At 37.1% G+C, this 13629-nt stretch overlaps 1 protein-coding gene across 1 annotated transcript in view; it reads left to right on the top strand.

Annotated features, from left to right (window-relative positions):
- The first annotated feature begins 271 nt into the window (after positions 1-271).
- Positions 272-13629, top strand: part of LOC126816105 (P-selectin glycoprotein ligand 1) — a 38629-nt gene continuing 25271 nt past the window's right edge. The window contains exon 1 of the mRNA XM_056100038.1: positions 272-287. Within this exon, the coding sequence (XP_055956013.1) occupies positions 272-287 (16 nt within the window). The remainder of the gene's footprint in view (positions 288-13629) is intronic.

Below are 13629 nucleotides of genomic sequence, written 5' to 3'. Positions count from 1 at the left end.
TAATCAATCTGAGCTGTATTAATATACATGGCACCAAAAACCCGCTACTCGATAGCCCCAGATGGAGCTGTGGTGTGAGCTATTGCATAGATGAGGAAGTAGTGCCATATGTTCGAAAACGCGCATCAGCTGTGTTAGCTTTTGGATCCAACATGATTAAATGCCATTTTACTTTGGTTTTATTTTTGATACATATTTTCTTCGTAGATGTATTTGAGATAAAGTGTTTTGTACTGGACTGTGGTAATTATCATAAATATATAAGAACAAAATGGCATGTAACGTATGTAGGTAACTCTGGCTTGGTATATAATCAACTATGTTCGGTAAACATCACCAAAAGCAACGAAATTTTATTTTATCTTTAACTGAAATTTAGAAATGAACGCAGATGTTTTATGCATTATGCATTATAAATAAACACTACATGACTCCGATATAGGAATGGCAAGAAAAACATATTTTTCATTAGTTGATAATTCTGTATTGAATACGTTTTCTAGTGTTTTGCACATTCGATCTTGTGACACGTTTTTCAGTTTAAAATACTGAAGAAATCAATATACTTTAACACAAATAAAAGAGTGAATCCAGTGGGCGAAACTGTCCTTTTTAGTCTGTAGCTTTTTAATTTGATATCGATCTTTGAAACGTTCTATATCATGCTTTTTATATACAGTCTGTTTAGTCTAAGGTTTACATATATCCGTTATCATGTTGTATCAACACTCCGTCTTGTTGTCTTTTCGTACCCAAGTTGTTATTGAAACCAATTATCAAATAGCTAGCACTTTCAATGGTAAATGGTTATTGAGATTATGTTCACCATCCTAGCCTTATCTCTTAAAATCATTTATATAATATAGGTTGGGTTGCCGAGTAGTGTAATGAGAGAGAGAGAGAGAGAGAGAGAGAGAGAGGTGGGGGGTGCTAACGTCCACAATTCGCTTACACGTTCGACCACTCGATCCTCGATCACCGTTCCCACCCACCCATAAATGCCGCTAAAACAAAGGGGTAGTCTTTAGAGATTTTAAACTTGTACCCTATGTTTACCAGTACCTGTTTATTGGTTTTAGGGGGGTTGGAAGGCCGAATGGTTAGCGTGTGCGCGCTGTATCATAAGATCTGTTATTGAGTCAACTGGCGTGGTTCGATTCCCCGGTTGTACGTGACAAGGAGTAGGGTCACCTGTTCAGCCTCTTGGTTTTTTTCCGGGTCCTCCGGTTTCCTCCCACTGTTAAAGACCATAACAAAAAATAACAAGAAATAATAGATACAAATATTTCAAGTTCGTCAACAGAACTGAGAATAATTTACTGAGAATGGTGTTTCTAGAATACTGATATGATTACATCTTCGATGCACTTGGAGGAGGAATTGCCCAGTAAGTCGACGTAGCTATAGGTACGCCAACACAGGGGCTTAATCTTTATCTTTACTTACTAGGCTGTTCCTTTGTTCGTGTAGACGGAATTTAAAAATAATAATTACCATTAGATAATTTTAGATTTTAGACATTATAATTACAGCAGGGAACGAAATTACGTTTCTCAGAAACCTAAACTGTAAATTTGTAGATGGGGTGGGGTGTACACAAATGGAAAAAGGGATAGTTCATATACGTTGATCTACAATATTTGACTTTGTTCCCAGTCCCGAAGACCTTCAAAAGGTATAACATTGTTGGGGTACTTTGTCATGTTAATGTTACGATATGGTAATAACGTGGTTTGGTAGATATTCCTAATACAGCAACATTAATCAGATATAATATAGCACGTGCCGAAATGCCATAGGATATACAATAGAATTTATCTTTAATGTATTTGGGAAATTATCTGTCAACAACGCACAAATATATATCCACAACTGGTTCACTGACGTCAGATGTCTGGTTCTATAAATTGCATGTGAGATGGCTTTATTCAACGTCCGAAATGATATTGCATGCAAAATCTATAAATTGAGGCATATAGTTTTTATATCCATCACGAGTTACAAGATAAGACCCCACCCCTGGTGAATTCATGTCTGGGCGCGTTTTAGTCATTAAATGAATGGAGTTACATTTTTCATTCACCGTTCTGCCACGATGGAGAGATCTTAACGTTCTCCCGGGATGCTTTATTTTAAGAAAATCACAACGTGAAATCACAGAATCAACAGGATCGATATTATTACAATTACCCTTCTCATTCACAGGATGAATTTGTGGCCAATAAATGTATAGATTTAGTTTAGATGGTCGGTATCTAACGAAATTTCAAGCTAACTCTGAAATTGGAAAGGAAAGAACGACATGAACCCTTCCTCCTGTGTAGATTATTTCAGTGATTTTCCTTAGAGTGGGTGAGAGCCAAGATGGCTCAGTGAGTGGGGTGGTCCCAGGTTCGTTTCGAGGGATTTTGCGGCGGGGTTTCCCTTTTTCTGTTAGTAGACATTGAAAAACATTTTTGGGGTAGGACACTTATTTTATGTTTCAATTTTAAAAAGGGAAAATATTAAAGATTTCGAGCATGGAATCATTTATACCATTTTTCAGGTAACAATCCATTTAACGCAGTTTAAATTGTTAAATGATAGTTGTTGCGTATTTGAAGAAATGAAATATAAGACTGGTTTTAGATTAAATACGGTATGTGTAAATAACACACGAAAAATCGTTTTAATTGAGAGAAACTTGTGGATTATGCAAATGACACAAAAGGGTGTGGGTATTGATATTTCAGAATAAATATTTAAAGGTGTTATTCCACCACAAATGTTGCTCAATACGACATATTGATAGAGTATACTTCTTAGACTGTAATATGTTTTTCCTTGGGGGTAAGTATTAAAAAAAGAATATTTGACATCTATTATTATAGTTGCTTATTGTCCTTTACAATAAAAGAACATTCTCTACTCTACTCCATATCAATATTTCCGCACTTTGTCTCAAATTGCTCACCATATTTGAAAAGACCGTATAATCAGTACTATATAAGTACACCTACACGGACATTGTAAGAGATGAAATAAATATAAAATTAAGTCCCCCATCCCATTTAGAGACTTACTGGATTACGGTGACTACTATATACATATTAGCCACCAGCTGATGCTTAGACATTATTATACTGACATTTGTCATAAATTATGGCAATTAATTCAATTTTGACGTTTCAGTTGTTACCAAAGTGGCAGTAGGACGTTTTGTACTAAATCTCCAAATACCAAATGCGATTACTTATTTCAAGAACGATTTCTATCTATTTGGAGCAAGTATCCCCATGTATTATCTAACTCACTCTTAATTCAGAAACGAAAGGGTTAACAAGTGCTATGCCTTTGAATGCAATATTATGTTAAAATCCATTACCCTGATCCCCCCACCCCCCATTAAAAGCAAATAACCAACACTATTATGATTACTTACTATGTAAATAAATATGTTTTAATTTGATGAGGAACAACAAAGCGTTTTGGTGTTGTCCATTAATATATTATTTATTGCAACGAACTAAAAGCACCAGAATATTAAAACATACAACTAAAATATAAGCACGTAAAATCGGTTTAGTAAACTAAGATAATTAGGAAAGTTTGTTCTAGTTATTATCAAATAATAACTACACTATTACTCATTATTATTCTATGGTTCTATGGTTTACTTTCTCACCTACATGAAAGAACCTTCGATCAGGTGTAAAATTAAAATTGTAGTTGTTTAAATATATATAGATACATACCGTTTTGTTTTGTGTCAAAATATATAAAATATGTAGAAAAACAAGTGAGATATATATAATGTTAATGAAACTACATATAACTGTTATGGGTTGGGACAAGATACCAATATCGTATATTTTACTGCCGTCATGTGAATGAAAAGCTGGATATGATAAAACATTAGTTTCGGAGCATATAAATTTGTAATGATAGCAGATTCAAACATGATATAGCGAGCTGAAGTGAAATTAAAACTGGGTTTAACGTTCCTGTACCGACTGGGCTATATTTCTCAAGTCGATATTTGTTATTCTATTACTATGATAATGTTGGAATTAATGTACTCCTTGGTTAATGCTAATTATAAAACAATATCTATCTACATTATTTTACATTGTTCTGCTCTGGCGGGTTTTGTCATTAAATACTTGAAAAAATATTACAAGTCATTGTAATCCAGGTCGGTACAGACCGATAGGCAATCAACTAATATGATTTTCCAAAAGCACGAAAAGAGTTTGGAAGTATATATTTTCATATAATCAAACAGTGTTTGTATTATCCTCCAGGAAATACAAAGTCAAAAAAAAGAAATAAATAATAATACAAAGATATTATTAACTACTTAGCGTAAAAACTAAACATATTATGTACAATTAACAAAACGTATATCTTTCAAATAGTAGAATCTTAGTATGTGAATAAAATATAGTATCTTCTGTACGATAGTGTAATAATAATACGGAACATAAGGTTAACATACTAAATTAAACATACATTATGCAAGAGCTAAATCTGCCTTCGATATGTCTTTCTTTAGGCCTGAAATGTTATCAAAATTATTAATTAGACATTAATTAGCTTATCAAGACGATAATCAACTCTCGATATCATCGTTAGCCTGCGATATTTAGTGGATTTGAATACATTTTTTGATGAACAATTTAACTTAAAAATGGATAATCGAGATTTTTATTTTAATTATCGTACTAACGTTAGTAATTACGATGAAGGCTAGCCTAAAATTGTATCGGTAATATCTCGGGTCAGAGCGAAGCAATTTGACTGAAATTTTCAGCATATTCTGTTTTCACTACCTATTTTTAAACTATTATAGCGAGAAATATCAGCTCTTTATCTAATCTTTCATCAAAATCGTCTTCATTAGTCCAGTTCGGAACAGAACAGTAGGACGTTAAACCCCATTTCTTTTCATTTCATTTACGGTTGCCTGGATCCCGTGTCATTATTAATTGACTCGGTACTGGACTTAGTGCATTAGACTTAAGTGTAGACGCTCTGACCAAACTAGAAGATAAGATAAATGGGGTTTCTTACGACCATGCTGTGTTAGGATGATATTCCTATTAGAATTCCTTACACCTCAATGCCTATCTGATTTCTTTTTTCTTTTTTTTTTCGGTTACTCTTAATAAAAAAATATATATTGGATATTACATAGTATAGAAATCATCAATATAAGAAAATGTAACGGCCATGTTATTCCACCGCATCAATTATCTGTGTTATATAAATCAATCTTTCGATGCTTATATTATTATATTCATTAGCATTGTAGGGGATAATGATATAATTATGATACTATGGTTTATTAACCATTAGAGACAGGTAAAGTAATCAGGCTTTCAGTTTGATGTATACTATTTGACAGGTAAAGAAAAGCATTATATGCCAGGAACCCAAGAATGTTAATTGATTTTTTTATCCTTAATAAAACTATATTACAAGTCACGGATTTCCGTCTTCTCGACCTATGTAATGTAAAATGAAATAACCCGATTGCATCAGTACGGGGATGTCCATCTAGATTACACCACCTCACCTCCACACCCAGCGTTTATAAAAAGAAGCCCCTGTCTTAAACGAGAACTATAAAACCTTCAGATTGCTCTCCATATTTTATTCGACATCTTAATTATAGTGAATTAAAATCATGTTTGTTACGTGTCAAATTGATACTTCTTCTGGGAAATCGATTTATAGATTTTAATCACGCTGTAAGAATGCCAGTATCAAGCACAATTATAAAGATACGTGGATACTTGTCGAAAAGCCGTGCTGTTATAATAAAACTAGTGATAGTTTCCCATACAAATTGTGTTCTCTTAATCTTAGTATCTTGAAGAAAACGTATTTGTGTTCCACCCGTTGCAATACATTTAAATTAAAAAGATCATATTCTGGAAAGAAATAATTCTTCATCGTAACATATTGTTGAAAACCCCACAAAAATTCCAGTGAGTAGTGCTATCTTTTTTTATTTCTTTAGTACTGGTTCATAGGAATAGATTCCGTGTTCATACTTGTTAAAAGTGCTGTTATCACTGGTAGGTGTTAAACTTTACAATCAGCTTTTCTTTTATATTTCGGACAGCAAAATTCATATTTATAGTCATCAACCAGTTTACAGTTTTTAGGAAGTAGAAGTTCCTTTCACAAACCTTCGCGTTACAAGGATGGGTAAATAGGAGCGATTACTCCAGTAATTCACTAAAAGCCGCATTTATGATAGAATAAGGAGAGGGTCTTAACTAAAATCCTGGAGCAATTGCCAAGGAAAATCAACGACGGGAAAGCTCAGACCTGAAGACATATTCTAAAATGTTGTCCTATTATTGCCACTCATCATTTCATTAGTAAAGAATTTGGTTGTAAAAATAAGACCGGAAGTCCCTCGATCAATGATTGTGATTATATATTATCAATCACCTGTTTCATTTAGAACACAATAAGAATTTGGACATGGGGTGTGGTTATTTATACACCGCCTTGTTGCATGCATCATTATAAGATTGTTTTTGTCTTGTTAAGCCCCAATTTGACACACCAAATATTGTCATCGCCATACGTTTACAATACCTAATCTTGGGCAAATTGTCCTTGAACATATCATTAATATGTCAAATGAATTACTGGTTTATTTACATGCAATGTTTCAACGATGATATTTTCATCATCGGACCATTGTATCTTAACAAACTGTTATTCTATATATAAGTTTGAGTGTGTTACCCTTTAATTAACAAATACCATTTTAAAAGATCTAACTTATCGGCAATTGATGCCATTTCGGGTGATGTTAAAGTATTGATAGATCAGTATCCAAAACTGGATTGTTGTGTTCGTGTTAAAAAAAAATGTTAGTATTTTTCACCATGGAGTTCAAATTTATTTTAATATGTCTTTTCATATGGCGAGGATTCAGTGAATGGGCTTCAAAATAGCAGAGACTAAATTTCAAACTAATTTGAATTGATGCTATTTCGGTTGATGTTAAAAATATCAATAGATCTGTATCCAAAACTGAATTGCTGTGTTGGTATTCAAAACCTGCAATATTAATAAAAATTGTTGGTATTATTCATCATGGAGATCAAAATTATTTTAATATATTGAAATGACGTGGACCATTTTTGTTTTTGTATAAATGTTTTCACTCGTTCGCATGTTGACGTTCGTGAGTCTTTTATATATACTGTAACACGGGGATGCCTTTCGCTTCTTTATGAGAACGCACGTAATATCTGATAGTTTACAGGGATTGTAATGATAAATTTTATAAAAACAATGATTAGTAGTATAGCAACATTGATTATTGAGTAACGTAAGCTATTAATCGTGTACAATGCCATCATGTGTTGTCTAAATTTAGTGTTAGTTTAAACCTATAAGTACGAGTGAAGACGTTTCTTGTATTTGTCTCCACTGAAAGACATATCGTTTACGCGATGAATTTTGAGTAATTTACCTTACGTTCATTATTATGTTCACTGTTATATCCATGAACGGTTATAATCCTGATTCACAGAGTAATTCCTTAAAACATCCTACGAGGTTTTGGCGCCATCTTTGAAAACTGTTGATAGCGCGATGTTGATAACGGGACACAAATTTTTCTTATTTTTAATTATCACAAACAACACTAAATAAATGTTTAAGAGATGATTGCTAATAACGCGATATTAATAAAGAACTTATTGTTATTTCATTCATTTCATTATTATTTTGTACATAAATTAGTATTCTAAGAGTTGTCTATTAGTCATATTGGATGTTTATTCGTATTGTCAACTTATTACCCCCTGAACAGTTCTTTGTTTATTAATAATGATCCCATTCCACGTACCTGTATTGTAGAGTAGTTCCTATCTCGGAAAAATACGTCCCTTTTTTACGTGATTTGATAGGTCGAGACAATCACGTGACATATAAAGCCAGGGTATATAAGAGCAACAGGCTTTTTGAGGGAGTTGGGGGGTTGGGATGGCCTAGTCGTCTAGAGTGCCGCGCTTCGACCTCTAGCTGGCCGGTCATCTCTGGCTTGCGGTTGTGGTTTCGATCCCTGATGTGAGCGTATGTGGCTTGGAGATAGGGGGCGCCTTCTCAGCCTCGTGGGTTTACTCAGATCTACTTGCAAACACATTTGCAGACGCAAGCAGAGATGAAACCAATCTGCAGAATTTTTACAGAGGAAGAAAATCTTTTACTCACGGCACCCCGCATTAGTAATTGAATCTAATGAAGATGCTGAACTAATCAACTTATCCTTCTCTGAGGAAGAGTTAAATAAAGCCCTTTCTCTCAAGAAGGATAGAGCGGCTGGTGAGAACAAAGTAAAGTACTCCATGCTAACACATCTATCTTGTAATGCTATAACGATTCTCTTGAATTTCTTCACCACTTTACAAAACCTTGGAAACAGCAGGCTTTTGATCCAATTTGGTTAGAAGAATACAGGTGAATGTTGGCAGATTACTGAGTGCCGGGCAAACATTAGAAAATGGCACGCCTCAGGGGTACGCCATCAGTCCCACGCCTTTCAACACCATGATCAATGATATACAGAAATCGTCCTACCCCGACTCCAGAACTGGGTTAGCAAAATTTGCTGACGACAGTACGATTGGGATGAGAGGGACAAACTACGGTTATCTACAAAAGAATATGCAGACAACCTTAGACTAAAAGTCTTAGAGTAGAAAACAGTCGGCTTGCTTGTTTGCAGGGCTGGTGGGATAAACAGAATGACCCCGAGTATGAACCGAAAAGTCATCGAGTTTAAAGACAAAAGTAAGTTCCCTTGGCGTAATCTTTGACAGAAGGCTAACTTGGAAACCTCATATCAACTCTACCTCACAAGAAGATCCTGAACTGGCTTAGAAAAATTCATGCGGAGCCAATAGAGTTACACTAATGGTTGTGTATCATGCTCTAAAACGCTTTGTATTAGACTTCAGCTCTTTGGCCTTCATGAATTGTAGGCTAACACTCTTAAGCTCGACACCATCCAATACAAAGCCCTTTGTATTACGACTGGCGTAGAGCCGGGAACTAGGAGAGAAGCCCTTATACAGGAAGCCGGAGAGTCGACCCTATTCCTAAGACGAAAGGAACTGGCGACAAGATACTTTGCTAAGATCTCGCATTTAGGCGACAGTTTCCCAACCTTTGTCAGCATACAGAAAACCAAACAGATCCAAAGAAGAAAAGCTCCGGCCAAGGTATTAAGGAAACAGTCCAGGAACTGAAACTGTGAGGAGACCTCGTGATTAATAAACATGAGAAGCCTACGATTGACCCATAGACACTTCCTTTACCCCCGGTCAACCTAGCACTACAGAACCCTTGGAAGACAACTTGCCGCCTGGTGACTGGGACAATTCGTTTGGAATATGCCTGCCAAACGGGGAACAGGGAATAAGCATGAAACTGCCCAGGAACTGTTAGGTGTACACTACAGAGATCGTGGCCATCGTACCGAGAGATTCTTAAAATTCCAATGGCAATGGCCTCTCTGAAACGAATAAAGTCTTTATTGATAAACTATTTAAAATCATCGATATTGTATTATGTTAAATAAATTACATAATTTCAAGTAGTTATAATTGTATCATTGGCGTTTCCTTTATTGATGAGAATTCAATACGCCTTTATTTATACAGACTGCTTTATCCAATAATATGCACAGGATAAAACTGTATAGTGGATATACTGACAAACCGAGCTGTCTGTTAATTGATCGCTTGATATTTGATCTGGTACTATAGCTAAACTCAAGTTAGACAGAATCATTTTTAATACAGACGATTACGGCAAAACATGGACAATTTCTGTTGATATTTCTTGGATGATTATTAAAAGCTGCACTATTTTAAATTTTGAATTTGTTATTGGTTGTTCTTTTAGGAGTTATATGTAGATTTAGAGGTAAGTAACTGAAAGCTGCAAAATTAAAATATTAAAGTGTGAACATTAAAAACTGATAATACCTAAAATAATTATGGAATAATGTTATCGCTGTCCGTTATTAGCATCAATTAGCATCCCGAGAATCCGGATGTTAACCACATCTGTGTTAAGATATACATGTATGTCTACTTTTTTTATTTTAAGCTTTTTGTAAGATTTACTCAGATTTGTAATTACCATGCGTTTACAATGGAAAGCAGGGGGCGGGGGTTGTATTCCCCCTGGCATATACTGCGGGGTGGGTGGGATTCGGTAGGGTGGGGAGGGGCGGCGGGAATATCCGACACGCTCGTTTTCTCTGTCCGTCCGTCTGAAATTAGATTTCGTCTAATGTGAGGATGAGTGTCGTTACTGGAGATCACAAGAACCGTAACTATTTTTTTCGCGAAATTTTCTGCAGATAGCAAACTAGTATTCTAGTATTGAAGTGGTGCCTTTTGCACTTTACTTTTCTGTTTCCATACATGAATTATAATTATTCTAATCCGGAGTTGGCGTTGTTTCCAGGGGAGATCTACAGAACAAACCAGGACTTCATTGCGAAATTGGTTACACGAAACAACCGAAAAATAAAATGCTGTCTTTTGGCTATTTAGCAGTGTTAAACATTTAGATTCGTTTTAGTTTCCATGTACACAAGTTGAGCTTAGTCTCAATCCGAAACAGATCTAAAACACTACTCAGTGTGTTAAGAAATGTTAAAGGGGCTAAATCTCTTACTCATTATTTTCCATAATTTCAATCAATATTGATGTTGTTATCTTGCCGTGAAACCATAGCATCCTAATCTATATATACTATTCAAAAAAAGTAGGGGATATTTGATTTTTAAGTGTTATTAAAGTCACCTAATGAAACTGACGAAGAAACAAATGACAAAATGAAATGAAGTTCACATTCATCGATTTATTCCAAATGATCGTTAGACTAAGTAAGGCACAGACTGACCATTATAAGGGTAAAATGATACCCGGAGTCAAACAGCAAAGTTACCACAGCATCACAACCAAGTCAGTAACGGGTAAATCCTCCTCTGTTTGCCAAACAAGCATTGATTCGACGTGGCATACTCCTAATGAGACGTCTAAGGTCATTTTGGTCCAGATTGTCCCATTCCTGTTGCAACGCAGCAGCAAGTTCTTGTACATTGGCAGGACGTTGTTGACGTTGACGTAACCTCTGTCCAAGCATGTCCCAGACATGCTCGATGGGGGAGAGGTCGGGACTCAGTGCTGGCCAAGGTAATGTGGTGATGTTCTGTTGTTGGAGGTAACCTGTAACGATCCTGGCCCTGTGACATCTTGCGTTGTCATCCTGGAAGATGAAACGGCGGCCATGACGTCGTGCGAACGGCACAACATGGACTGCCAAGATGTTGTCCCGGTAGTACTGGCCTGTAACACGCCCTGCAACAACATGTAAAGCCGTTCTTCCAGCAACAGTGATGCCTCCCCACACCATAACAGAACCACCCCAAAATCGATCATGTCTGATGACGTTAACGTCTTGGAAGCGCTCGTTTCGACGACGCCACACCCTCCTACGTCTGTCCAAAAAATCAACAGTGAACCTTGACTCATCTGAAAACATCACATTGCTCCAGCGTCGATTATCCCAGTGTTGACGATCCCTACACCAACGACGTCTTGCCTGAATGTGATGATCTCTCAAACAAGGGATCACGCGAGGACGTCGGGCGCGAAGGTGACCCCTATGCAGTCGATTCCAAATCGTCTGTCCACTCACTCTCACACCAGTGTCTGTTTGAAGACGAGCGCTGATCTGATTTGCTGTGATGACACGATTTCTCAAGGCCAAGGTACGGATAAATCGATCCTGGGCTTGAGTTGTCGCCCTTGGTCGACCTGAGCGTGGTCTGTCCTGTACAGATTGTGTATCACGGTATCTGGACCATAGCCTGCTTATGACAGACTGAGAAACATTCATCGTCCGCGCCACAACCGCCTGTGTTGTGCCGATCTGTAGCATGCCAAGGGCACGTAACCTTTCATTTTGGGTAAGCCGACGCATATCAAAATTTGTTTTCTGGTCACTAAAACAATTAAACTGATGTTTCCACCCTGGAATTCAATGCCACAATGACTGTAACATTCAAAGTCAGAGTCGTGCAAATCTTGGGTTGGACCCCATGATGATCCCAAGCATCACCCGCATTCCATGCGGTAGCTATTGGTGCGTTTGGGCGTCACATGTAACTGGAAATGATTCTTCTGTTAGGTTCTATAGTGACTTTTTTCGTAGTCATTTGCATATTTTAGTATTATGCCCCCAAAATCAAATATCCCCTACTTTTTTTGAATAGTATATATATATATTTGTGACTGTCTGTCTGTCTGTTCGGGGTTGGCGGCTACACTAGGTCTGCCCCGAGTCTGAAATTTGGGGTATAGGGGTAACTCGGACCGGGGATTAACAAAGGCCAGGTGGCGTTAGTCTACCACTTCCGGTTTCAGAGTTATGACCCCCGAGCGAAGCCGGTCTGTTCGGGGTTGGCGGCTACACTAGGTCTGCCCCGAGTCTGAAATTTGGGTATAGGGGTAGCTCGGACCGGGGAGTTACATAGGTCAGGTGGCGTTAGTCTACCACTTCCGGTTTCGGGGTTGGCGGCTACACTAGGTCTGCCCCGAGTCTGAAATTTGGGGTATAGGGGTAACTCGGACCGGGGATTAACAAAGGCCAGGTGGCGTTAGTCTACCACTTCCGGTTTCAGAGTTATGACCCCCGAGCGAAGCCGGTCTGTTCGGGGTTGGCGGCTACACTAGGTCTGCCCCGAGTCTGAAATTTGGGGTATAGGGGTAGCTCGGACCGGGGAGTTACATAGGTCAGGTGGCGTTAGTCTACCACTTCCGGTTTCGGAGTTATGACCCCGAGCGAAGCCGGTCTGTTCGGGGTTTGCGGCTACACTAGGTCTGCCCCGAGTCTGAAATTTGGGTATAGGGGTAGCTCGGACCGGGGAGTAACATAGGCCAGGTGGCGTTAGTCTATCACTTCCGGTTTCGGAGTTATGACCCCCGAGCGAAGCCGGGTATCCTACTAGTATCTAATATTTAAGACACAATTGAAATTTTATAATCAGTACAAATAATAATAATGAACAAATAAAAACATAGGCTACAACACAATGTGGAAGTAATTTGTAAACGCTGATTCACGAACGTCAAAATAATAATTTTTGAAAACGTGTAGAATGCACGTATTTCACCGAACATAATTGATTAGAAATTACAATATTGTGTTCAAAATTTGAATATAAATCACATTACACGCATTCATATATTACATTAATATGTGCTTTTAGAACCACTTTTGTCCATTTCAAGGTTCCATAAAATAGAGACATACGTCGTTTAAATAAACAACAGTCAATCTGTAAGTCCGACCGTCCGGTTTTATTTCTAGTGCAGAAGTCGAAAACAATTTTTCAGGTGTGCACATACAACAATTGCATGAATGTTTGTTCCGGCGACTAACACTTTCATAACAAAACAATTTGGCTTCTTTGCGAATAATGTTTATTGTACAAATTGTGTGTGATGGCTTTGTACAAATGATGGCTTTGGTAATTTTATTTGCTACAACACGGTAGATACCACGTGTTATATTTATCAGTATCTGAATTCGAAC

Source organism: Patella vulgata, chromosome 3, assembly GCF_932274485.2.
Source record: "Patella vulgata chromosome 3, xgPatVulg1.2, whole genome shotgun sequence".
Classification (NCBI taxonomy): Eukaryota; Metazoa; Mollusca; class Gastropoda; family Patellidae; genus Patella; species Patella vulgata.
This window is presented reverse-complemented; position numbering and strand designations above follow the sequence as displayed.